The sequence below is a fragment of the Heloderma suspectum genome, chromosome 5, assembly GCF_057233095.1.
Source record: "Heloderma suspectum isolate Gila_16-S chromosome 5, 16-S_ref, whole genome shotgun sequence".
Taxonomy (NCBI): domain Eukaryota; kingdom Metazoa; phylum Chordata; class Lepidosauria; order Squamata; family Helodermatidae; genus Heloderma; species Heloderma suspectum.
This window is the reverse complement of record NC_139462.1, coordinates 155,098,385-155,123,437: the sequence shown is the minus strand read 5'-3', so window position 1 is coordinate 155,123,437 and position 25,053 is coordinate 155,098,385. Positions and strand designations below refer to the sequence as shown.

At 44.0% G+C, this 25,053-nt stretch overlaps 1 protein-coding gene across 8 annotated transcripts in view; it reads right to left on the bottom strand.

The window, feature by feature from the left end:
• Positions 1-14,890, bottom strand: part of DPY19L1 (dpy-19 like C-mannosyltransferase 1) — a 69,938-nt gene extending 55,048 nt beyond the window's left edge. For 7 of the 8 annotated variants that reach the window (XR_014792275.1, XR_014792278.1, XR_014792276.1 and 4 more), the window contains exons 1-7: positions 13,828-14,890; positions 11,813-11,881; positions 9,345-9,369; positions 7,328-7,415; positions 5,015-5,152; positions 2,516-2,636; positions 384-477 (exon numbers count right to left, since the gene is read on the bottom strand). Coding sequence is in view for 3 of the 8 variants with exons in the window: in XM_084857889.1 (XP_084714015.1) it covers positions 384-477; positions 2,516-2,636; positions 5,015-5,152; positions 7,328-7,415; positions 9,345-9,369; positions 11,813-11,881; positions 13,828-14,206 (914 nt within the window). In the remaining 5 variants the exon portion in view is untranslated. The remainder of the gene's footprint in view (positions 1-383; positions 478-2,515; positions 2,637-5,014; positions 5,153-7,327; positions 7,416-9,344; positions 9,370-11,812; positions 11,882-13,827) is intronic. The other variant, XM_084857888.1, reaches the window with a different exon arrangement.
• Positions 14,891-25,053: the final 10,163 nt, after the last annotated feature.

Genomic DNA, 25,053 nt, shown 5'->3' with positions numbered 1-25,053 from the left:
TCCCTCCTGTCGTGACCAATGGTAGGAAAAGTTTTAAAAGCTTGCTCTGCTGGGCTAAGGCGGGGGGAGGGAGGATGCACCCTTCTGGCCTGGCAAGCATGCAAGCGGGCAGGCTGTGCATGAGGCAATCGGTCCACCACTACGCTCCCCCAAAACCCACTTAGGATTGCTCTTCCAGAGAACAACCTGTCCTGCCGGAATTTCAAGAATTATGCACAATCACATGTTCCAACTATAATCTGTCACATTGGTATCCTCAGATAATTTGAACCTTATAAAATGCATCATGCGTGTTTAGCAATGTGCAGGATATATTTAAGAATTCAAAGGCCAACAGCAAATATTAACTTATAAAATGAAAACTTTCCCTTTGTGCATCTTACCTTAGGTATGTTCCATATAGGAAGAACACTGACACCATTAATCCATTCAGAAGAAATATCATAGCCACGTAAAAGGAAGCAGGATCTCCCAATCCTATCAAACAGCAATTAATATTCAAATAATGTTTTTATGCTACACTTTTTATCATAATGCCTACAACTTGTGTACCTTATGGTGTAATTAATTTTGCTCAAACTTGCATTCTTTCAATTTAATATTTATTTATTTAGTGTATTTATATATCACTTCTCAGGCAAATCTCCCAAAGTGGTTGTCATCAAAACAGCAAACATTAATAAACCTATATAATATAACAGCAAAGATAAGCTCCAGGGGAAAACACTGTTTTTTCTGCTCTCAGAGAAAGATGATCCTTGGACAGAATTTTAATGGCAATGAGGGGGAGGGCAACTCAGATGGAACATCAAGAGTCAGATAGTAGGCCCCTCATCAGACTTTTGTATAGGGGAAGTACAAAGGGGAACAACAGGAACCCCAAAAATGTATTTGGTTGATCCAGGTTCACATCAATCACCAAAACAAGTGACAGATTTCCTATGCCTTTTTCTTCTACAGAATAAAAGTGTCAATGTTCAGTTTTACAACGCTTCTACATTTTCAGATCAGCTATGAAGATAAAGAATAAGCCATACTATTGAGCCCATGAACTGAGAAAATCTTCTCCATTGTCATTCCTTAACATGAGATATTTTTTAATATCCCTGTATCAGGCAATTCTTATGATTACAGTTGTTCATCACAAGGACACAAGGAGGATGCAATTGCGTAAAAGCTACATACAGTGCATGCCTAATCTGTGAAAACAAATCCATGTTAGACTTCACAATTTTTTATTTCCAGTTAGATTGTAATTTAGTAGCTTGTTATAAAATGGAAACGGAAGGGACAAGGAAAACAGAGCTTGATACAAATACATTTCTTGTTCCAATGAATCAAATGTATGAATATTAGTTGTTAATGGGAAGTAGTCAATCAAGCAAAACAGGCTGGATTTGCTGCCAACCCAACTACACTCCGGTTGAATGTAAGGAGCAGGAAGAAGTCCCATGTCATTGAAAAACAGATAGCAACCTGGCAAGGTACAGACTTTTCTCCATACCTCCCTATCTGCCCCAAGTCTTAGTCGATTGCTGAGAGTGCTGCCAGCCAGATAACTCTGGGTTGAATGCGGGAAGTGAAGAGATTTGTTCTTCACCAAACCACCCAGTGACCTTACATGCATGCACATGCCTGCACTCCAACTATTGCAGGATAAGAGAGAAGACAAACAGACATAGCAAAGGCTCTGGAGCAGGAAAGTGGGGCTCTTCCCTTGCTCCCTGCCCTGAAGTACTCAATCCACTACTGCCAGGGCTGCAATGGATGTGAGGGGTAGGAATTATCTGCATCCCCATCTTTGGGTCATACCAAGACACATTGTGGTTTTATGATTCCAGGTTTCCAAACTGACAGAAACTTCCAGAAAACAAAATATTAAAGATAGCCTTTTCTTCTACCATTTGTTTACAGCACTTAAGAGAAAATATGCTTGTCCTTTAATCAGCATGCTATAACTAGGTATGTTTAGCCTTGAGAAGACTGATGGGAGACATCATAGCACTTTTCAAGTACCTAAAGGGTTGTCACTCAGAAGATGTCCTTGGATGTTCTCTATCATCCAAGATTGTAGGACAAGAAATAACAGGCTTAAGATACAGAAAGGCAAATTTCGGTTGAACATCAAGAAACAACTTCCTAACAGAGCAGTCAGACTATGGAAACAACTGCCTAGGGAGGTAGTGGGCTCACTGTCACTGGAGGTATTCAAGCAAAGACTGGGCAGCCATCTGTCAGGGATGCTTTAAATTGGATTCATGCACTGAGCAGGGAGGGGGTCAGACTCGATGGCCTAAACGGCCCCTTCCAACTCTATTATTCTGTGATCTTCAAAAAGACATCTACACTGTGATTTTTGTAATATGCAAAATTTGGTAAATCACTAATTGATTAGAAGCGAAAGTCTAATCAGTTTTCTTATTAATCTGTAAGAAAGGAGCCTTTTCAAACCTCCCACTGTCATTTCATATTCTGTCTTGTGCAACAGCCAAAATGAACAAGAAGCAACACTTGCCTTCACAGCTTTCAACAGGGCTGAGACCTTCTCCCCTATTCACAGTCCAACACTTCTGTGTCTGAATACCAATGGCATTCATTGTTCCTGTGTATATGCGGTACCAACTGGCTAGCACAACCTGTGCAGAAAATAGGATTATAATGTTAAAAGAACTTTCCCTAAGATTATCTCAGTGATGAAAGAGAAGCCTCTATTGGCTATTCATCACTATCTGGCTGGTTTAAGATGTTATTTTCTCCCAAGATACTCCATTTTAACTTTTACGGTGCTATTTATGAGATTAGGTAACTCATGCTACAGAGCTAATAATCACATGCTGTAAAACAGACACACAGCCTACTGTAGGCTCTATTTTGATTAAGGGCCAAACTAGATGTTACACTAAAAGTGCAATCCTATACATGTTCAGCAGAAAAATGTCCTACAATTCTCAGCATTCCCTAGCCAGCATGGCTGGCTGGGGAATTCTGGAAGTTGTAAGACCTTTTTCTGCGTAAGCATGCATAGCATTGTACCCTAAATGTACAATGGCCATCTTTCATTCCATTGGTCTCTCTCCCATTCACTCTGACTTCCTTCACCTTGGATTGGCTGGCTGCCGTTTGTTCCCTCCCCTTTACTCATGGTTTCTTTTCTGACTGTGCAGAGCATTTAGTTTCTCTCCCCTCTTCCTGCAATATCCAGCGAGCAAGCAAGTTAGTGTTAAATATCTTTACCCCTTTCAATGCCAGATGTATCTGTTAGTAGTGTGTGATTAACACTAATGTGAAATGTGGTGCGGTGTGTCCTCGCCTGTCTGAGGGGCTGGGATGACACAGTGGAGTGGAGACTTAGGGCTTTATTCATAAAAGAGTGAACTTGGGGGAACTGAGAGGGCAATTGCAAAATGAAGAGCAAAATAGCGGAGTTTTATGTGTAGCTGAATTGAAGATTTTGGGGGTTGTGTGTTTATGGCTGGCTGCAGGGCCATCTGTAAGACAGGGCATAAGGGGGAGCTGCCCTGGGCTTACTCACACTGCAGGGGCCACTGAGCCTGCCATTTGGGCCCTAGAGTTCCTGCCGCTTTTACTTCACATTCTCACTTGCCAGAGTATATGACAGGAGTCACTGGGTTACATTATTACTTTGTTCATACTTGCCCTTACTAACAAATACACCCTCTCAATCATGGTACAAGCCAGGTTTCTGATTTCAGCTATGACTCATCCTATTGGCCATCTTTCATTCTATTGGTCTCTCTCCCATTCACTCTGACTTCCTTCACCTTGGATTGGCTGGCTGCTGTTTGTTCCCTCCCCTTTACTCATGGTTTCTTTTCTGACTGTGGAGAGCATTTAGTTTCTCTCCCCTGTTCCTGCAATATCCAGCAAGGAAGCCTCTGTTAAACATTTTAATAGTGGTATGAGATTCATTGTGGATTATATTGTAGTAGTGCTTACAGATTCAGTCTCTTGCATTTTTAGTAGTGTTTTTTATTTAATCTGCTCATTATAATTGTTGTGCTTTTTTAATCAAGTCTGGTGGATTCAACTTTTCACCTTTCTTATGGGGCCTTTCTGTGAAGCATAAACCTACCTTAATGTGTTTCTAACAAATAGTGCCTATGACAAAATTACATCCCGGGCAACGCTGGGTATATCAGCTAGTTTAAAATATAAATGGAAGATGTAATGAAAAGGCTGCACTTCAAATATAATTTACTATCTCAGGTCAATAGACACATTCTAACTGTACACTTGCTTCACAACAGAAGTCTAGCTACGTGTAATGTGTTTCAAAATCTTAGGCACCTCCCTTAGCCAGGTGGTGTTAATAATAATACTACTAATAATCTCAAGCTAGTAGTGCATGGCTACCCCTGTAAGTCATTCACATTGGGCAAGGGTTTGTTCCAACTTACTTTAATCTGTGTGAATTGACATACGATTCTGGAAACTCCAGAAGTTGTGTAATGGATAAAAGTAAAACATGACATAAAACCAAAGGGGGTGTGGGGAGAACAAGTACGTTGGTTAGAGGATCCTTTCAAACATACTCCTACAATAAATTAATTGCTGATGTATACAATGCATAAGCTAGTTATATTGCTCCACTAAAATGTTAATAACAGCACTAAAAATTTTGCTTGTTTTTTTAAGCGATATTTCTTTTCTGTGGAAGTACTGCATCTAGCCATGTTCTTAGGTTTTGGGTAAACACTTCCACCTTCTAAACCAGCCTTCCCCAAACAGGTACCCCCCATATGTTTTCAACTACAACTCCCAGCAGCCCCAGTCAGCATGGCCAATAGATAGGGGTGATGGAAGTTGTCCCAAACATATAGAGGGCACTGGGTTGGGGAAGACTGTTCTAAACACATCTACTTGGAAATCCCATCAATCTCACTTAAAATAATTAAATTCATGTTTTAACTCTGAATAGTATAATTAGATGCATACAACTATATAATGGAATTAAGCCCAAGACAAAAGAAGCACTACATAAGAAGTGACTTACCTCTGGGTAGAGATTAAATCTTTTCAGAGTATTGATTACAAGAGGATATTCAGTTAGCTTGTCATTCATAATCATCCAGACTCCCCTATAAAAGGATGGTGCCTCAATGATGGTCTTAAAATAGGAATAATAAAGACCCTAAAGAGTATATATTTACATAAAATTAATCAGCAAGGATCTCACAATTATTTTCTGCTAGCAACAGAGGTCAATACATTACAGATACTAATTTAAGTCCCATTAAACTTAACCTTTTCTAGACTACACCTAACTGCTGTAATTGAACAAAAACAGAACACCACAACCATTGCATGATAGAGGAAGTGAACATTCCTAATTGGCTTAGACATTCTTGCACTGTGCTGGACTGTAGTCCAAACAGTCTAAATCACTAGCAGACAATCAAAGACAAATTAAATACAATGAGTTAGATTCAGACTTAGTCACACTTAAGAATAGACCAGGGTTGGGAACCTGTGGTCCATGGAGATTTCCCATCTGGCCTAGTAGCTTTTCCCCTAACCCCATCCCTCTGCCATGAAGGGAAACACTCCTATCAATAATCACCAGCTGATCAGGAATACATGTATTTCCCTGCTTAGCATGAAAAAGGCTCCCTTTCTCAGTACTTGGCAGGGGAAAGCACTTATCTCTGATCAGCTGCTAACAGTCAACAAGAACATTTCACTGCTACATGGGGTAGGGGAGGAAGTGGTTGAGATATGAACCTACCTGTACACTATAATTGTCATTTGAGGCCCTTCTCTGAGGGAGTTTCAGAAGACAGCAACAAGGGAGAGTGCCTTTTTGATGCAGCCTGCCCTACTATGGAATGCTCTCCCCACTGAGGTCCACCTGGTGCCAACACTGTCATCTTTTCAGCACAAGGCTAAGACTTTCCTCTACCACTAGGCATCTGATGACACATCATGAGGCTTTTAATATCTCTGTTACATCAGGCCCTATTGTAACTCTTTTTAGCTTTTTAACTGTTTTAAATGTTAAAGTTTTTATATTATGTATTTTATATGGTAATTTCTGTAAACCACCCAGAGAGCTTTGGCTATTGGGTGGTATTGAATGAAATGAATGAATGAAAATAGTTATTCAGTCCTGCTTCCTTCCGAGCCTTGTCCTGCTTGCAAGTACACGTGATGTCTGCTTCTGAGTAAAAATGCATAGGCTTGATATTTGGAATGCTTTCAGTCCTGCTTCCTTCTGAGCCTTGTTCTCCTGCAGAGGCATGCCCTACTTACTTGTGAGTAAACATAATGTCCATGCTGGCTTCTGAATATAGAAGGCATATAGAAGTTTGTCCTGCTTCTTTGTGAGTAGACATGTTACTCATGCTTCCTACTATAAATTGGTAACAACAGAACTGGGGTGGGGGGAGCCTCACCCACTTTTGCCTTTGGCTCTGCCCACGACTGGAATTGTGAAGAGAAAACTCCCTGGAAAAGACCCTGATGCTGGGAAAGATTGAAGGCAAAAGGAGAAGGGGACGGCAGAGGATGAGATGGCTAGATAGCATCACCGATGCAATGAATATGAACTTGAGCACACTCCGGGAGAGAGCGGAGGACAGGAAGGCCTGGCATGCTATGGTCCATGGGGTCACGAAGAGTTGGACATGACTGAACAACAAACCACTGGAATGTGGCTCTTGAGAGCTTCTCCAAAATGGAATCCAGCCCTTCAGCTGAAAAGCATTTGTCACTTCTGGAGTAAACCCATTAAAACAAGTGGGTCTTAAGTTAGTCATAACTCACTTACCACTGCATTGAATGGGTCTACTCCAAGTATAACTAAGTCTAGATCCAAACCAATGTACTTATTTTAAATATATATTGGGGATATAATGTTTCACTGACCAATAATGTAGCTTGTTACATATAGCGTTAACTAACTCAGTGAACACCTGTTCTAATTCCAAGTAAGCATCTGTTTCCAGCATTCTCCAACACCAGAAAGAGAATCTGTGAGAAGTGTTTGCTTTCAAAAAAAGAGAGGAAGACTACAGACACTGAATTAATATTGAAAACCCAAATCTGCACATACTAGGTAAGTAGTGTGATAGAATAAAAACAATTATTTGATAATCTCTCATTTATATAGTATCATACCAATGTTTGCAATACCACTTTCATGGAAAGATGAATTAAAAAATCTTCATATAAAATACACTATTATATATTACTGTTGTAGAATTAGTATGCATCCATTGTTGGCTCACCTCACTACAGGGTGCCTGAAAAAAATATTATGGCTAACAGCTTTAAAATTAATAGTTTCACTTAAAGTATAAACTCTAACCATTTCAGTTCGAAAAGTCATTTCCCTTTCCAGAGTTGAAAGATGAGAAAAGTGACGGTCATTTTCAAAGAGAGTTGTTATATGATACCTATAAAACAACATGACAGAACTCAGAAATCGGAAGATCAGTTGAATCCAGTATTACATTATAACAGCCTTGTAAATAAGCCAACAAAAGTTAACTAGGCTGCAAAAATTTTATTACCTTGCTTTTTTACCCATAAGAGGGACTGACAGGGGAGGAGCAGAGTATTCCACTCCTCCTCCACCAGCCCCTATGATGGATGAGGTGGAAGGGGTTCTCCAACCAGGTTGCAAGAGGGATGAGGTGCTCCACAACTCCTCAAGAAAACCACTTGGCTTCTATGCTGGTCACAGAATGAAGTCCCCTCTTCAGAAATGCAGAGGTGCCATAGGAGGGTTGGAGCACTTTGTCCCTCATCTACCCGCCCGCACTCACTCACCTACATGAAATGCCTTGTTGCCCATGGTGACCAACTAGGTAATTAAATAAAAGGCTACATTACAATTGGTTGCACAGAATTTTTATAGCTACTTCACACATTACAAACTTTCTACACAGAAAGCACTTCCGTATGAATAAACAAAATGTGAAATTTGCACTACATGCAGAGTATCACATGCAATGACCTACGTATGGCTTTCACACTTTTCCAATACTAAGCTTTTTCTGTATAGGAAATGTTTAACATCTGAAGTAGCCCTCAGTCAGAGTGGATTCACCAACACTGAGACTGCTGTGCTAGTTTGAATGTATCTGGGTTTAGAAAAATAGCCCCATGCAGCTATTTCTCTCATCCAAGCTACAACAAAAAATTATATCTTGGTGCACAACCAGGGCACGTTATCTAAAACTAGCAAGATCCTAGCAATGAAGAGACAACTACAAGTAGCCATATGGCTTAACCAGGCATATAATAATGAGATGTTTTTCAGTAAGTGCTGCAGTTGGGTATAAGCAGATGAGACTCCCTACCCCCGCCCCAGGTCCTCATTACCCCATACACTTGCACTGTTAGCACTGAAAACTGAAGAAGTGGAAGTCCTTCATTTCATATCTGCCTGAACAGCAGGAGTAGTTATGACTACTAAGGGAGCCCAAAGTAGGTTCTCCACTCTCTGTTGCTTGAGGGCCAACTAAAAGAAGAGTACAGAGAAAGCTCTGAACTGGTCCTGGTCTAAAAAATATTTGTTTCTTTGCATACGAAATCCACATATGGAAATTTTCCCTGACCTTATCTCTTTGTCAGGAGAACAAGCGAGAAGAAGACATAACAACCACAATAGTTTGCCTGTCCCATAACATCTATTCTATACCACTTTTTGGCTGACTAGCATGGCCTGCATTATTCTTCCTCGGACTTCTAACACAGCAATGGAGCCACAAACAATGACAGGCTGCAAGCTCGGCAGCACAGATGGGAACGATCCAACCCATAGCAGCTTGTTAGGAAAGGGTTCATCTCCATGGAAAATAGACCATTTCTGATAGAGAAAAACTATGAGTGAAAAGGTGAGTTCAAGAAAAAGTGTGGGTTAAGAGAGGGAGAAAGACTGAAGCTGTGTATGTTTATCCATCAAAATGCGGGACAGAAATTTAAAGTCAAGACCTTTTGCCTAAGGCATATATGGGCAACCTGTGGACTGCGTGCAGCCCTCAGTGGACTTCCATGCAGCCCTTGGGCCTCCTCCCCACCTAATTAGTCTCCTCCTACTGTCCAGCTGATTGGCACTGGAAACAGCTGAGGAGTGCCTTGCTCTGCACACTCCTCAGCTGTTCCCAGCACCAGAAAGACTGAAGATTCTGCATGTGTGCGAGAGAGGAGAGGGAGCCCCGCCCACCATCCACATGCAGCCCCCAACCCACATCCACATGCAGCCCTCAGGACCAATAAAGTTGTCCACCCCTGGCCTAAGTCATGAACCAGACACACAATTGTTGGACCTTGATGAGACATATTTGTCCGCTGCAGCCCTCAACTAGAGATAAACTTACCAGTGAAGAATTCCTGCAACAGCAGCTGTTTGAAAAATAAAACAAGAATGCAATCTCAAGTCAACTTTTTAAGAATATATGCCCAGTTCTCAGGGGCTATATATATATATGTGATAGCCCTAGAAACCCAGAATATTACTCTGTGCAAGGCTTTCCTATATTTAGGGTGCAATCCTATACATGTTTAGACAGAAAACAGGTTCGTGCGACCACTTCCGTACTGGATCCTTGCCCCTCTTGGCTTACAAAAACGGGAAGGCAAGGATCAGCTGACTGGGCCAGGATGCCTCCTTGCGAGAGTGGGTGGTCCCAGGCCGCCTCAAAGAGGTGGTGGTGAGACCACTCCTGAAATCCACCCTGGTCCTGAATATTCTTAATAATTTTAGACCAGTGGCAAACGTTCGCTTCCTGGGCAAGGTTCTTAAGTGGATGGTGGTCAACCAGCTCCAGACATTCTTGGATGAGACTGATTATCTAGATCCATTTCAGTCAGGGTTCAGGCCAGGTTTTGGCATAGAAACAGCCTTGCTCACTGTGTATAATGAGAGAGATAGAGGGAGTGGGAGCTTGTTGATTCTCCTTTATCTCTCAGTGGCTTTTGATACCATCAATCATGGTATCCTTCTGTGGCGATTGTCTGAGTTGGGAGTGGGAGGCATCGCATTGCAGTGGCTTCACTCCTACTTGGATAGTTGGTCCAGAAGGTGATACTTGAGGAATATTGTTTGGTCCCATGGATTCTCCATTGTGGGGATCCGCAGGGCTTGGTTTTATCCCCCATGCCATTCAACATCTACATGGAGTTCTGGAGTGTGTTGTCATCAGTATGCTGATGACACACAGCTCTATTTCTCCTATTCACCTTCTTCAAGTGAGGCTGTGGCTGTCCTAAATCGGTGCCTGGCTGCGACAATGGACTGGATGAGGGCTAATAAACTGAAACTTAATCCAGACAAGACTGAGATGCTGTTAGTGGGTGGCTCTCCTCACTAGATGGAGGATGCTCAACCTGTTCTAGATGGGTTTGCACTCCCCCTGAAGGAGCAGCTTCATAGCTTGGGGGCCTCCTGGAGCCATCTTTGTCACTTGAGGCTCAAGTAGCCTTGCTGGCACGGAATGCTTTCTACCAATTTCGGTTGGTGGCCCAGCTATACCCCTAGCTGGCCAGGGATAACCTGGCTTTAACTGTCTATGCTTTGGTAATTTCCAGGTTAGGTTACTGCAATGCGTTCTACATGGGGCTGCCTTTGAAGATGGTTCAGAAACTGCAGCTTGTGCAAAATGCAGTGGCCAGATTGATAACAGGGACAAGAAGGTCCAAACATATAATACCAATTCTGGCCCACTTGCACTAGCTGCCTGTACATTTCCAACCCAGATTCAAGGTGCTGGTTTTGACCTATAAAGCCTTACATGGCTTGGGACTGCAATACCTGATGGAGTGCCTCTCCTGGCATGAACTGATCACTATGCTCAGCATCCAAGGCCCTCCTCTGGGTGCCTCCTCCGAGGGTGGCACAGAGGGTGGCCGTCTCAGTGGTCCCCCCACAATTATGGAATATCTCCCTGACAAGGCCTGTCTGGTACCAACATAGTTATCTTTTCAGTGCCAAGTTAAAACTGCCCTCTTCTCTCAGGCATTTGGCAGCATATAATGAGTTTTAATTAGGTCCTGGATCAGCTTTGGCTGATTGTTTAACACATTGTTTTTAGATATATGTTGGCTGTGTGTGTGTGTGTGATCTGTTTATATATTTTTTATGTAGATTATTTTTTTGTACTTTGTATAAGGGGTTTTAATGCTTCTTAATTTTTTATGAATAGCCCAGACAGCTTCGGCCACTGGGGCGGTAGAGAAATGTAATAAATGAAATGAAATGAAGCACTAGTAATGCACCCACCTTAAAAAGTTACTTTGATTCCTAAGTATTCCAAATACACATGCTTATCTTAAAATTCTATATAAAATTGATTACCTAAGTGTGTACAGATCTTTTATACCACTTCCAAAAAGGAAGCCGAACGCCATTCTTTTACAAACCACCCCGCTACAGTCTGCCATGAAAGCACCAGCGAAAGCGGCGTCCCTCTAGGGGTCAGTAATGACTTGGTGCTTGCACAGGAGGAACCTTTCCTTTGTTTTAATAACTGTTATATATTAGGCCATACTCACACTAAAATAATTAACAGTATGAAGTTAATGATCTGAAATTTTATCTACAGAACCCAAACAGTGACAGTATTATTTTACAACTTCCTATAGGAACTTACAGATAGACGTAACTTTATACTCCTAAGCAATCTACTCACACTATCTCTGTGGAATCAAAAGCATATTAACATCTAAGACTGCAACACACTTACCTGGGAGTGAGTTCAACTGAACTCAATAAGACTTATTTCTGAGTAGGCATGTGTAGGAGTGCAATGTTAGAAAATTAAAATTTTAGACATATACTTCTTCTCACCCATTATGAGTGTCAGCCATATCTTGCTATCTGCTCTTGCGATGAAGACTCCCGTTTCTTTCAGAGTGGCTGTTTAAAAAGAACCAGCTTCGTTAGACATTTTATTACTCAAATTCCCTTTTTTAAAAGTTGTATTTCATGTTACAGCAGTTTATAAAATGTGTTTAAAAATTTGCTTCGGGCAAATTTACAACACAGTTTTAAGTGCTTTTTTCTTCCACACTCTGCATCTTGAGCTTTTCAGCACCAACATGTAACAATACTGAGTTACTGCGTGTACAGTCCAAATTCTATTAACATGAATGACACCATTCTTTAATTTCTGTATGATTATGAATACTCATAGACGCAGTTCATACATCATGACAACCCAGGGTTTTCTCTCTTCCAAAAAAATAGAGTTCCTGGTTCACACACAATGCTAAACAACCCACCTCTGGGTTGTTTAGCTGGCAGCATGCACTAGCATGCTTGCTTGCTCACGAGCAACCTAAGGTTTCTTCGTTGTGACGTATGAACTGGCCCTATAGAATTGGATCCAGATTTAGATGCATGCATCTGGAGTGCCTACCTTCCACCGCTCATGAAAAGTGCCTCTGCTCAATTTTCAGGCATCTCTCCTTCCCTACCTGATTTAGCAGAGTCCCCTGATCCTTTGTGTAACACTCTGGGAGTGGGGCTTGAGGCACTGCTGTCGGGAGGAGGAGGCAGGGAAGCCTAGCTGCACACGTCTAAATCTGGATCCAGCCTATCGAGTTAAAATTTTAAAAGCTAAAAATATTTAAAGCTGTCAAGCTAATAAGCTTATGGCATGTGAAAACCAATTCTATGGATGTTTACACCTAACATGTCTCAGTGAGGTTGGGATGTACTCAGATTAAGATGCAATTCTGTGCATGCTTATGCATATAGCATGCTGCCTGGGAACAGTAGTCCAACTAAAGATATTACTTTATCTCAGGAAGTTAAAAGCACATTCAGCACTGTTAAGGTAAAAGGACTGACATTTTCAGATTTTGCTTACATCAGAATTGAGGAGATAGCTTGAGAGAACACAACCTACAGAAAGAAAGGTGCTCATACTGTATGAGCAAAACCTCTAAAATGACCAGAACAAGGCTAACAACAAAAGCCTTACATATCCAAAGCACTTCACTGCAGCTGTATTAACTCAGCTCCACTGAAAAGGATGACAAGACTCCCACAAGGATTTTATCTAGGCTGGGAGTTGTCCCCTACCAACTTTTGTTTTGTTCAGTTGATTATGTAAATTCATTGTATTTCCTGTTATTAGTATTGTACACTGCCTAGAGTGGCCAGGTAGATGGCCAGATGGGTGGCTAATAAAGCAAGCAAATAAATAAATAAATAAAACTTTCTCAAGAATGTGTTTTTGGTCCCACCAACAGATCTGCTTCCTTCACTTTTTATAAAAACACACACACAACCTTGGTAAATATTCAGTCACAAGATTACTTTCTTCCATCCTCCCTTCTATCCTCAAAATCATGCACGCAGCTCAGAACACGCACAGCAGAAAGACGGTAGGCAAGGTGTGAAAAGGGTGGGAGGCAAAAATCCCTGTTTATCATCCTTTTCATTTGGCCAAAGGCAACTGAAGCGTATTTGCATCAGGGGAGGGGGCAGACCCAATATCGAGAATCACCTTCCGTGTAGCACCCCCGAAAATGTGTGTGTGGGGGGGGGGAGCAAAAATCCGTAATTCCCCTTAAAGCCAAAGCGACTTCTTCCCAGCGTGAGCATGCACCGAAGTGCAGCCTTCCATCCCGATCCCCGGCACGTTGCTCGGAAGCAGGCGAGTCTCGCTCTGCTGCTCGCGCACTGTCGTAAGCAGAAGTTCCACAGAACTCGCTCTGACTTCCTTCCTTCCTTCCTTCCTTGTCAGCATGCAAAGGATCTGGCCGCAGGAAGCGAATCTCGGCCGGGGCTCAGCCGGCGGCGGCGTCTCCCCACTTCCCCCACCCATCCCTTCACTCTCGCCCTCCGTCTCTCACCGCGCAGCCAGTTTTGCCACTCGCCGAGCTCGTGGGCCAGGCGGTCCCGCTTCTCCTGCCTCTGGCTGTCGCTCTTGGCCCCTTTCCGGCCGGCCCCTCCCCTCCTCATCGCGGAGTAGGCGGAGGCCCCGCCGGGAAGGTGCCTCCCCAGCGACCGTTGCAGCCCACGGAACAGGGAGGCAGCGGCGGGCGGCTCGTCCTCGGCAGGCGCCGCTCGGCTGGGGCTGCGCTCGGGCTCGCCGCCTCCGCTCCGGCCCTGCTGCTGCTTCTCTTCCTGAGGAGGCGGGGGCGGCGGAGGCGGGGAAGGAGGAGCGCCGTCGCCGCCGTCGCGATTGGGAGGCGGCGCCTCCTTGCCTACGCGTCGCCTCGGCCGGACCATTTCCCTCAGCGCCCCCGAAGCAGGGGGCTGGCCGGGCCCGAGAGAGGAAGGCGGGAGAAGCGGAGCCGGAGCAGCCCGAGGAGGGCTCGGCTTGGGCTGAAGACGTGCTCCGCTCTGCGGGCTGCGTCGCTCCCTTCCCCCACCGTGGCGCGCGGCTGGCCGCTGCGGGCGCGCGAAGGTAACGGCCGAAAGGAGGGACGGCGCGCGCTCGGCAACTGTCAGCCTGAGCTCGCGCGCCCGCGCCCACCTACTGCGGCCTCAGCCCAAGCGCTTTCTCAACCCTACGCTCCTGCCTCATTCCTGAAAGGAGGGATGCGGGACCTCAGAGCCTGCTCTTTGGCATGAAAACAAAAACACCCCCCCCCCGGGCTATCTAATCTTGCCTCTGTGGCCAGTGGTGCATTTTAGACCCTGTATTTAACGGGGGGGGGGGGTGGTAATATGGCCATGTGTATTACTTCAGTTTGTGAAGCATACAACTACCGTGTATCCCCCGCTCCTTTCTGGAACTGCTGTTCCACGCCTTAAAACAGCGTTGCCCCACATGGTGCCCTCTAGACGTTTTGGAGTTCAACTCCCATCAGCCCCAGCCAGCAAGGGCAGGGGTCAGGAATCCTGGGAGTCCAAATCATCCCAAACAGCTTTAAAACATTCCTGTGATATCTTAGAAAAACAACAAAACTGTTTGCCAACCCTGTGTGTGTGTGTGTTTAATAATTCACTGAGCATGTGCAGTTTTTCATTTTAAACTCTCTTAAATCGGAGCACCATTGTGAGTACAGGCATAAAATGGAGTTTGCTTCTCTACCCGCCACTCACTTGAGGAGTCTGCTAGGTTATGGGGCCCTGGGTTTTGGCCCCAACCACTGTATGTGACACAGCTGGGGGAAAGACCCTTTGTCAAAAACCATCTCTCTTTCATGGCAGGGAGAGGGCCCATAGTTCATCGATAAGAGCACATGCTTTGCAGGTGGAAAGGCCCCATTATGATCTTTGGCAAAGACCTCTCTGGCTAAGACCCTGTAGAGTCACCACCAGCCAGAGTAAACAAGGCAAGAATGGCCTCCATGAAGCAATGCTTTCCTTCGGCACCATGCAGCTTCCTATATTGATATGACGACATGTGTTCCTATCAAATTACTAATAAAGCACAGTGTGAGAGGCCTGAAGTCATTTCAGGTTTCACATGTCAAATCTCTTTAGCATCTTTCCTGCCCCAGCCTCCAAATGGGTGCAAGGGTGGAGATTCACCCTTGAAACACAGCATGTTATCCTAAATGGTGACACCAACTTTTATTCCAGTGTCTTAGGGTATACTGGGGGCAGACATTCTTCAGAATGTTCTCCCCCAGCCCATTGGCTGTTCCTGCCGCCACTGTATTTTTAAAAATGTTTTGCACTTTTTTGCCTTTCCCCTCATTTGAACATGGATACATGGATCAACTTAGTATTGGAACTTGACATCTAGGTTTGTGCTCTGAATGTATTCCAGTAACTCAAACTTCTCTTATTAAACAAACAGGTTGCCAAATGGTTGGATTAAACCAAAGGCTGCACTTTATTTAGGCAGTTACCTCATGTATTCAGAGCTTAGCTCACATTGAGCCCCACACATTCAACTCTCTGTCTCTCTGCATTGTTGCTAATGAGGTCTAGTTCTCACAGAAATGATCAACTTGTGTTTGGCTTGTACTGCTACAGTGCAGTAGGGGCTCACATGATTGACTGTTCACCCTGCACATAGAAAAGTAACCTGTCAGGGAGAAGGATAGGCTAATAAACAAGTTTACCACCACCTCTGTGAGAGCTAGACCTAATCTTTGTGCTTTGTTTCTGCCTCTCCCCCTCTGGCATGTCTTCATCAGTGCTTCTTGAGCTCCATGGTCCTGCCTTCAGGGTTGCTCTTTTGTGGGGTCTTGCATATCCTGAGGGAGATGAGAGTGGGAAGCAGGGCCATTCAACCAGCCCTGCTGGAAGACTTTAATTCCCCTTCCCTCCCCATTCCTTTTTCCATGTGTGTTATGTCTTTTTAGATTGTTTACCTGTGGGCAGGGACTTTCTTGTTTTACTGATTATGTGTAAGCTGCTCTGAGAGACGCCTTTTTGGCTGAGGTGCGGCATAAAAATACTTGAATAAAAAATAATAAATATCATTTTTTGGACTGCGCCCAACTGTGCTCACCCATCATGTTCCCTGCTATTAATTTCACCTGCCATGGGGATTAGTGGAAGACAACGGTAGGCTTCACACAGATACCCTGTGGCTTGTAGGTGTGCACCTCTCCGTTCCAGTCATCCAGCTGTATCCACATTGTTCTCCTTCTCTTGGCTCTTCTCTTGACATTCTTTTTAACACTTGTGTTCTCCATCAGTTGCTCCATGTGGCAGCCTCCTCTCTTTCCCCTTCCATTCTGCCTTTGAAGATGGTTTAGAAGCTGCAGCTTGTGCAAAATGCAGCGGCCCGCTTGATCATCGGGACTAGAAGGTCTGAACACATAAGACTGACTCTGGACAGCTTGCACTGGCTGCCTGTATGTTTCCAAGCCTGATTCAAAGTGCTCTCAAGTACACTCGGCATCTAAGGTCCTCCTCTGGGTGCTCTTCTGAAGAGGCTTGGAAGACAGCAACAAGGAAGAGGGTCTTCTCGGTGGTGGCTCCCCAATCATGGAACGATCTCCCTGACGTGGCCTACCTGGCACCAACATTGTTATCTTTTCGGTGCCAGGTCAAGTCTTTTTTCTCAGGCATTTGGCAGCATACGATGGATTAAGTAAGTCCTGGATTTGTCTTATGATCATGGTTGATTGCATAAGTTGTTTTAGAGATATGTTGTCTTTGTATCTACTGTCTGTATGTGTGTTTTTCTGTAAATGTTTTTTAAACTTTGTACAGTGTATTTTTAATGGTTTTTAATCTTTGTAAACCATGTAGAGAGCTTTGGGTATGGGGTGGTATAGAAATGTAAATAATAATTAATAAGCGAATTCTCTATATACCCTCCTTAGCTGTTGCTCTGCATATTTATTTATTTATTTGATTTATTAGCCGCCCATCTGGCCAGCTACTCGGCCACTCTAGGCCGTGTACAATACTAATAACAAATTTACATAATCAACTAAACAAAACAAAAAACCACTGCTCTAAAAAACCCTAACCTACCCCAAATGCCCACCTGAATAGCCAGGTTTTTAAAGCTCATCAAAGAGGGGGCATGGTCACTAGGGAGGGAATTCCACAGAGTCAGGGCCACCACAGAAAAGGCCCTCTTCCTAGTCCTCACCAGCCTAGCTGTCCTGGCTGATGGGACAGAGAGAAGGCCTACTGAGGTCGATCTTGTTGAGCGGCGCCCCTGGTGTTGTTGGAGGCACCCCTTAAGATAGACTGGGCCGGAACCATATGGGGTTTTAAAGGTCAATTCCAACGCCTTGAATTGGGCCCAAAAAGCAACTGGTAACCAGCGCAACTCCTTCAGCACTGGAGTGATGTGGTCTCGCCGATGGCTGCCTTTAATCAGGCGGGCCGCCGCATTCTGTACCAGCTGCAACATCTGAACCGTCTTCAAGGGTAACCCCACATAGAGCGCATTACAGTAGTCTAGGCAAGAGGAGACCAGGGCATGAACTACTGATGGGAGCAGATGGTTAGGGAGATAGGGGCACAGCTGCCATATGAGATGGAGTTGGTACAGTGCTGCCCAGCTCACGGCCAATGTCAGGGTGGAAACTGAGCCCATAGAGCCCCAGAGCAGTTCTGATTCTGAGGAAGAACAGCAGTTTGGGAGAGGAGCTCGCTCATCTCTCACAAGCACAGTAGCTGGCAGAGATTCCTCCTGCCAGCATTCCTGAGAGAGAGAGTAACTCTGGTAGTGAGAGAGCAGTGGAGGGGGGCTTGCTGGATGCTCAGTGCAGACGCAGAGAGCGGCGACAGATGGAGGGCGCCGAAAGGAGGCGCTCTGCTCATTTGGCGCTAAAACAACGGTTGCGTCCCAAGGACCCAAGGGTAAGAGGGAGGATCTCTCCATAGCCCATAAGTTCAGAGTCTTCCCGTGCTTCTCCTTCAAACGGGGACCAACTGCCTTACCTGGAGCTTAGGCTACTCTGCTATCTACCACAGTGCAGTTCCTTGCTTAGTCGCTAGTGATTAGTATCTGTAAGAGTCATTAAGTAATAAAGGAATAACGCCTTGGAAAGAATCCTCGTCATCTGTGTCTTGAGTTGGCTGTTGGAGGGAGTTAGAGGCAGTTAGAGCGCTCCTGACAGCCGACACCTGAGCTTCCATGGACAGCTGGGAGTCTAAAATACCCCCAGACTGTGGACCTGGTCCTTCAGGGGTAGCCACACCCCATTAAAAACCAGGTCAACATCACCAACCTCCCCTTCTCTCCCACAAAAAGTACTTCAGTTTTGTCGGGGTTCAGTTTCAGCTTAGTCCTTTCCATCCAGCCACTCACTGACTCCAGACATTTGGACAGGGTTTCTACAGCCAACCTTGGTGAGGATTTAAATGAAAGGTAGAGTTGCATGTCATCCACATATTTGTGACACTGCACCCCAAACCTCCTGATGATAGCCCCCAGCGGCTTCACATAGATGTTAAATAACATCGGAGAGAGAATAGAACCCTGTGGCACCCCGCAAGTGAGCAGCCAAGGGTCTGAAGTCTCCTCCCCGAGAGCTACCTCCTGGTACCTGCCAGAGCGGAAGGAATGGAACCACTATAATATGGTGTCCCATATGTCCAACCCCTCCAGGCAGTCCAGGAGGATACCGTGGTCAATGGTATCAAAAGCTGCTGAGAGATCAAAGAGAACAAGGAAGGAGCATTTGCCCCTATCCAGAGCTCTCCCCATATCATCCACCAAGGCGACCAAGGCCGTTTCTGTCCCATGCCCAGGCCTGAAGCCCGACTGAAATGGATCGAGATAATCAGCTTCTTCCAAGTGTGCCTGCAACTGCAAAGCCACCACCCGCTCAATCACCTTGCCCAAAAACAGCCACTTAGAACAGCCTCCTGGGACAGCACTCTGCAGATGTGATAGAGGCAGCATAAAAATTCTTTTTTATATATGCTTGAGTCCTATTGCTGCCATATACATCAGAGCCTTTGGGATTAACTCTTTCATAGCGCTCTCTCTTTTTTCCATCTCAGATCCCTTTTAGTTTAGCAGCTGCCCCTTCATGCTGTCCCAAATTAGTAGTGGCTGACTTCACACTTGCATGGTCTATGTCTTTTTTTAATTAGAAACCACATGGGCCAACAATCTGTTTTAAATTTACATAGCAGGAGTGCACAGTCATGATCTCATAATGGTTATGGCATAACTAATCTGTACTACGTGTTTTTGAGTATGCACTCTGCAAGAGCACATCAAGGTCGAGCTGTTCCAGCATTCTTTTGCAAGAATCTAAGCAACCAATAAGTTCTAAGTCAGGTACAGAACCGCGGGGCTACGACCAAATCTGGCCTACCTGTGGTCCCAATCCAGCCCTATAGGGTTCCCTAGGCCTCACTCACTTTCCCCAATCACCAATCGTTTCATGGTTTCGCATCTTTTGTGCAGTTTTCCCCCCAGTGTTAAAGGTTGAAATGCCTCTTTTAAGGCTTAGTTACTTGCAGTAATAGCTTTATGCTACAATATGGTCTTATTTTGGGTTTTTTAGCCCCACCCTCTTTGATTTTGGTTCCGCCCGCTAATGGGATGTGCCCTGCCCCCCAGCTTCTCCAAAATGGAATTTAGTCCTTGGGCTGAAAGAGCTTCCACACTCCTGTTCCAAGTGATCAACCAGTAATTGGTGAACTGCAGTGATGTGCCAGTGGATCACAGTTTACCTTATGCCCACCCAGTTGTCTTAACTATAAACAGTCTATTCAGGATACAAAAGAACAGCCTGTACTTCAAGATTTTGACTTTGGATACACTAATTCACTAGCTTCAGAGCCCCAGGATTGCGCCCAATTTGCTCTTGTCTGTGTGCTTTTGCAATCTCAATTCATGTCTGCCGCCCACATTCTGGAAGCTTAATTCAGCTTCCTCTTTTCTCCAGCTAAGAATGCCACAAACAAAGCACAGTATCTTCTTTGAAATGTGTGCTGCCTAGTTATTCATTGTGTAGAGCACAAAGTGGCACTTGCTGCGGTTTGAGACTGCTTTTTAAATCAAGAGTTGATCCTTAGCTGCCCTTGTACGCACATAGCTCCACAAAAATCAATAGATAAACACTGGTTTATGCTTGCTAAGCATCTAACGCAGGATTTAACAGTCTCTGGTTTTTGCGATAAAGGATTTTGTTGCGGATAGATTTCACTGAGATATAGACCCACTTTTTCTTTATTGCTGTATATATCCACATTTTGAGAACCCTTACAGCATGCTCTGCTGTAAAGTAGGAAGGTTTAAGGACTTGTTCTCATGGGGAAAAATGTAACCCTGGAATTACTGACACCCTAGAACAAGGGTGTACAACCTTGGGGAAAAAAACCCTCCCCAGTGGGCTGCACACCTGCTGCCAGTGCCCCATGGAATGCGCCAGTGGCGGCAGAAATAACTGGTTTGCATGCTACAAGGGCCAAATCTAGCTTGAAAACAAGCTAAATTTGGAATTTATAGCATTCCATAGTGGTTTGCTGCTCCTTTCCATCAGCAAATCTATGATATTTTGCCACCAACTTCATTGGCTGTGGGACCACACTGGGGGGCAATGGGGGCCACATGCCACCTGTGGACTGCTTGTTGCCCGCTCCTGCCCTAGGACAAGCTGCCTCAGAATCCAAAGTTCATACACAAAATTGCACCTTGTACAATTTATTGATCGGGAATAACTACCATCCCCTGGTTTTGTATGCACAATCACTAATGGACTAACAATGTATTTTAAAAGGTGGGAGGAATAGGACTAACATTCTGATTGTATTTATTTATTACATTTCTATGCTGCCCAATAGCTGAAGCTCTGTGGGTGGTTCACAACAAAACCATAAAAGACAAGATGATAAATTACAATATAAACATTTAAAAATACAATATAAAAAGTTTTAAACTACAGTATAATAACAGTCACCACCACCAAATAGAACCTAGCCACAGGGCAGATTTAAAATACAGTAGTAGATTTAAAACAGAAACTGAAAAACTAAAATGCCTGGGAAAATAAAAAGTTCTTCACCTGGTGCATAAAAGAGTACAATGTAGGGGCCAGGCAAGCCTCTCTGGGAAGCTCATTCCACAACCAGGGTGCCACAGCAGAAAAAGCCCTCTTCTTACTAGCCACCCACCTCACTTCCTTTGGTGGGGGCTCCCGACAAAGGATAGCTGAAGATGATCTTAGGATATGGGCAGGTGTGTATGGGAGGGGACAATTCTTCAGGTAACTGTTTAGGGTTTTGAATGTTAATACCAGCACTTTGAGTAGAGCTGTATAGTTGAAGGGGTCAATAATGCACATTAAGTAAACTTGAATATTCAGCCCAACCAGCAAGCCCCTAATCAGCTATATATTCCTGCTTTTATACAGATGAGTTGATTAATTGTTGAGCCAAAACCCATGAAGTCTTTACTCTGACAATATATTTCAGTTTGAAAGAAGAATTATTTCCTTCCAGGTTGTTGTTGTTGTTGTTGTTGAGTCGTTCAGTCATGTCTGACTCTTTGTTACCCCATGGACCACGCCATGGGTAGCACGCCAGGCCTTCCTGTTCTGCGCTCTCTCCCGCAGCATGCTCAAGTCCATATTCATTGCATCAGTGATGCTATCTAGCCATCTCATCCTCTGCCGTCCCCTTCTCCTTTTGCCTTCAGTCTTTCCCAGCATCAGGGTCTTTTCCAGAGAGTTTTCTCTTCGCATTAGGTGGCCAAAATATTGGAGCTTCAGCTTCAGTATCTGTCCTTCCAATGAGCACTCAGGGTTGATTTCCTTTAGGATTGACTGATTTGACCTCCTTGCAGTCCAGGGGACTCGTAAGAGTCTTCTCCAGCGCCACAGTTCGAAAGCATCAATTCTTCGGCGCTCAGCCTTCCTTATAGTCCAGCTCTCACAGCCATACGTTACTACTGGGAAAACCATATTTTTGATTAGACGCACCTTTGTCGGCAAGGTGATGTCTCTGCTTCTTACTATGCTGTCTAGGTTGGCCATAGCTTTCCTCCCAAGGAGCAAGCGTCTTTTAATTTCATGGCTACAGTCACCGTCTGCGGTGATCTTGGAGCCCAAGAAAATAAAATCTGTCACTGCTTCCATTTCTTCCCCTTCTATATGCCAGGAAGTGATGGGGCCAGATGCCATGATCTTAGTTTTTTTAATGTTGAGTTTCAAACCAGCTTTTGCACTCTCCTCTTTCACCCTCAACAAGAGGCTCTTTAGATCCTCTTCGCTTTCTGCCATTAGGGTGGTATCATCTGCGTATCTGAGGGTGTTGATAATTCTTCTAGCAATCTTAATTCCTACCTGTGATTCATCCAACCCGGTGTTTCTCATGATGTACTCTGCATATAAGTTAAATAAGCAGGGCGACAATATGCAGCCTTGTCGTACTCCTTTCCCAATTTTGAACCAATCGGTTGTTCCATGTCTGGTTCTTACTGTTGCTTCTTGACCCTCGTACAGGTTTCTCAGGAGGCAGGTAAGGTGGTCTGGTACCCCCATCTCTTTCAGAATTTGCCAGAGTTTGTTGTGATCCACACAATCAAAGGCTTTAGCGTAGTCAATGAAGCAGAAATAGACATTTTTCTGGGATTCTCTTGCTTTCTCCATGATCCAGTGAAAGTTGGCAATTTGATCTCTAGTTCCTCTGCCTCTTCGAAACCCAGCTTGTACTTCTGGTAGTTCTCAGTTCATATACTGCTGAAGCCTAGCTTGTAGGATTTTGAGCATAACCTTGCTGGCTCCAGGTTGTACTGATGTCTTGAAATCCCTTTGTTTCACCACTGTATGCATTTCTGGGCAAGACAAACCACACATTAATTTTCTGTGGTTGGTAGGAGGCTGTTTTTTTCCAAGTTTACAAAAAACAGCAAAACATGCCTGTAATAATTGCTGTGATGAACTTTACATGGATGCAGATAAAAATAAATATTTATTCACTACCCATCTTTGTAATTTAGTCTAAAGCTCACCACTCTTGCCTTTTTGTGTATTATACATTCTAGCTACGCTATATTTTTCATAGTGTTAGAAAAATTAATTGATGTGTGTTTATCTGCTTAGTTTTCTGTGGCTAGGTACCAAAACAAAGATATTGTTGTAATGCATGGACAGTTGTCAGGAGCTAAACATTATAGAATCCGAGCTGGAATGAACCAAAATGCCATGTAATCCAATCATTTGCCTTGATGCAGAACCATCCGCAGTCTGCCACAGAAGAACCATGCAATCCTCTTCATGATGTGTCATAAGCAGGCAGCAGAAATGCTGCAGAAGGTCTTTTCAGAGCAAAGAAGCTTGAGACACCATATAAAAATGGCTAGAGGGCATTTATAGATACTGCAGGAGCCGTGAAGGAAGATCTTTTCATCACTGCCATGGCAGTGTATTTAAAGGATGCTCCATGATGCCATCCGTTATCTTCAGCATTAAACACCCATTTATCTAAAGTAGTTTTACTCTGTTCTTCAGCCAAAAAAAGGCTTCCGGAGTGGCTTACAAAGATTAATAAGACAATTGCCCTCAGAGTTCTAATCTAAAGGCACAACGCATGACACAAAAGGGATTGGAAGGGAGAAGGAAAAACCCAACCCCAGGCACTAGTAGTTCTTAGTTACAAAGTTCTTACAGGAGTTGTTTTTAGTAGGAAAGAGCGAAGCAAGCTCCCTGCAGCAGTTCCTTCTCTGGCCCATGTATGGCCAGACTGGTCTCCCCTTTGCTATGACGTTCTTCCCGGGAGGTAGGGGCTGCAGTCTCCCCGTGGCTATCCCCACCCCCACCCAGTATTTGTGCTCTTTGCGATGAGATCAGTAATTGTCTCAGATATTTTGAAAAGTTGTGATTACAATTTATTTTGCAGGACATAACATCATATATTATAGCTCAACCAAACTGGACTTGCCTACAAAGAAGTCTGATGGACTTTTACCACTCTCTGTAACATCCACACACACAAAAGCCCAGGGTGACAAAGCAGAGAAAGAGAGAGAGAGATTCTGGCAGGAACAGGAAATTCTTGAACTAGCTTCTTAAAAATACAGACATTTGATATGTGATGATAACCTGTTATGTTATTATAAGTAACAAACAACAAAGCACACAATGGATCGAACATATGGATGGCACAAGTCAACGGGCAAGTACAGATGATAATTGACCAATTTACTATGTGCTTTACATAGAATCACTTGGCAAGCCACTTGTCTGTATCACCCTGACAAGTAATGAAAAGAATCTTTTCACTTCCCTGGATTTTAGATCAAGCGCAGAAGTGTGGCAAGACTTATCTTACTTATTTGGCAGAACAATAGAGATGGCTGGCTTATCAAGTGGCTACGAGCTTTTCTACATGAAGCTTGTTAACTGGCTGTATCTGCTTTCGGTTTCATCACAGAATTGACATCTGAGCACTATACAAGGAGTGTTTCCTTTCCAGCTTTTCTGCAACATAACCTCTAGGTGACACTGTGGTATAGCAGAATAGTGCAAATACACAAGAGGAAATTGTGCTTTCTTTCCCTTTTACAATTAAATGCCACATTTTCCCTGCTCTAAAAAAAACTTGCTGAAAGTGCTGATTAGACACAGAAGCGAAATCGGAGGGGTATGACATCATCTAAAGAACCAGTAAACAGCTGCGAGTAGGGAATGACGAGTGCATGATAAATGCCTCATGTAGAAAAGCCCGAGATGTACACCATGGTAAGTTAT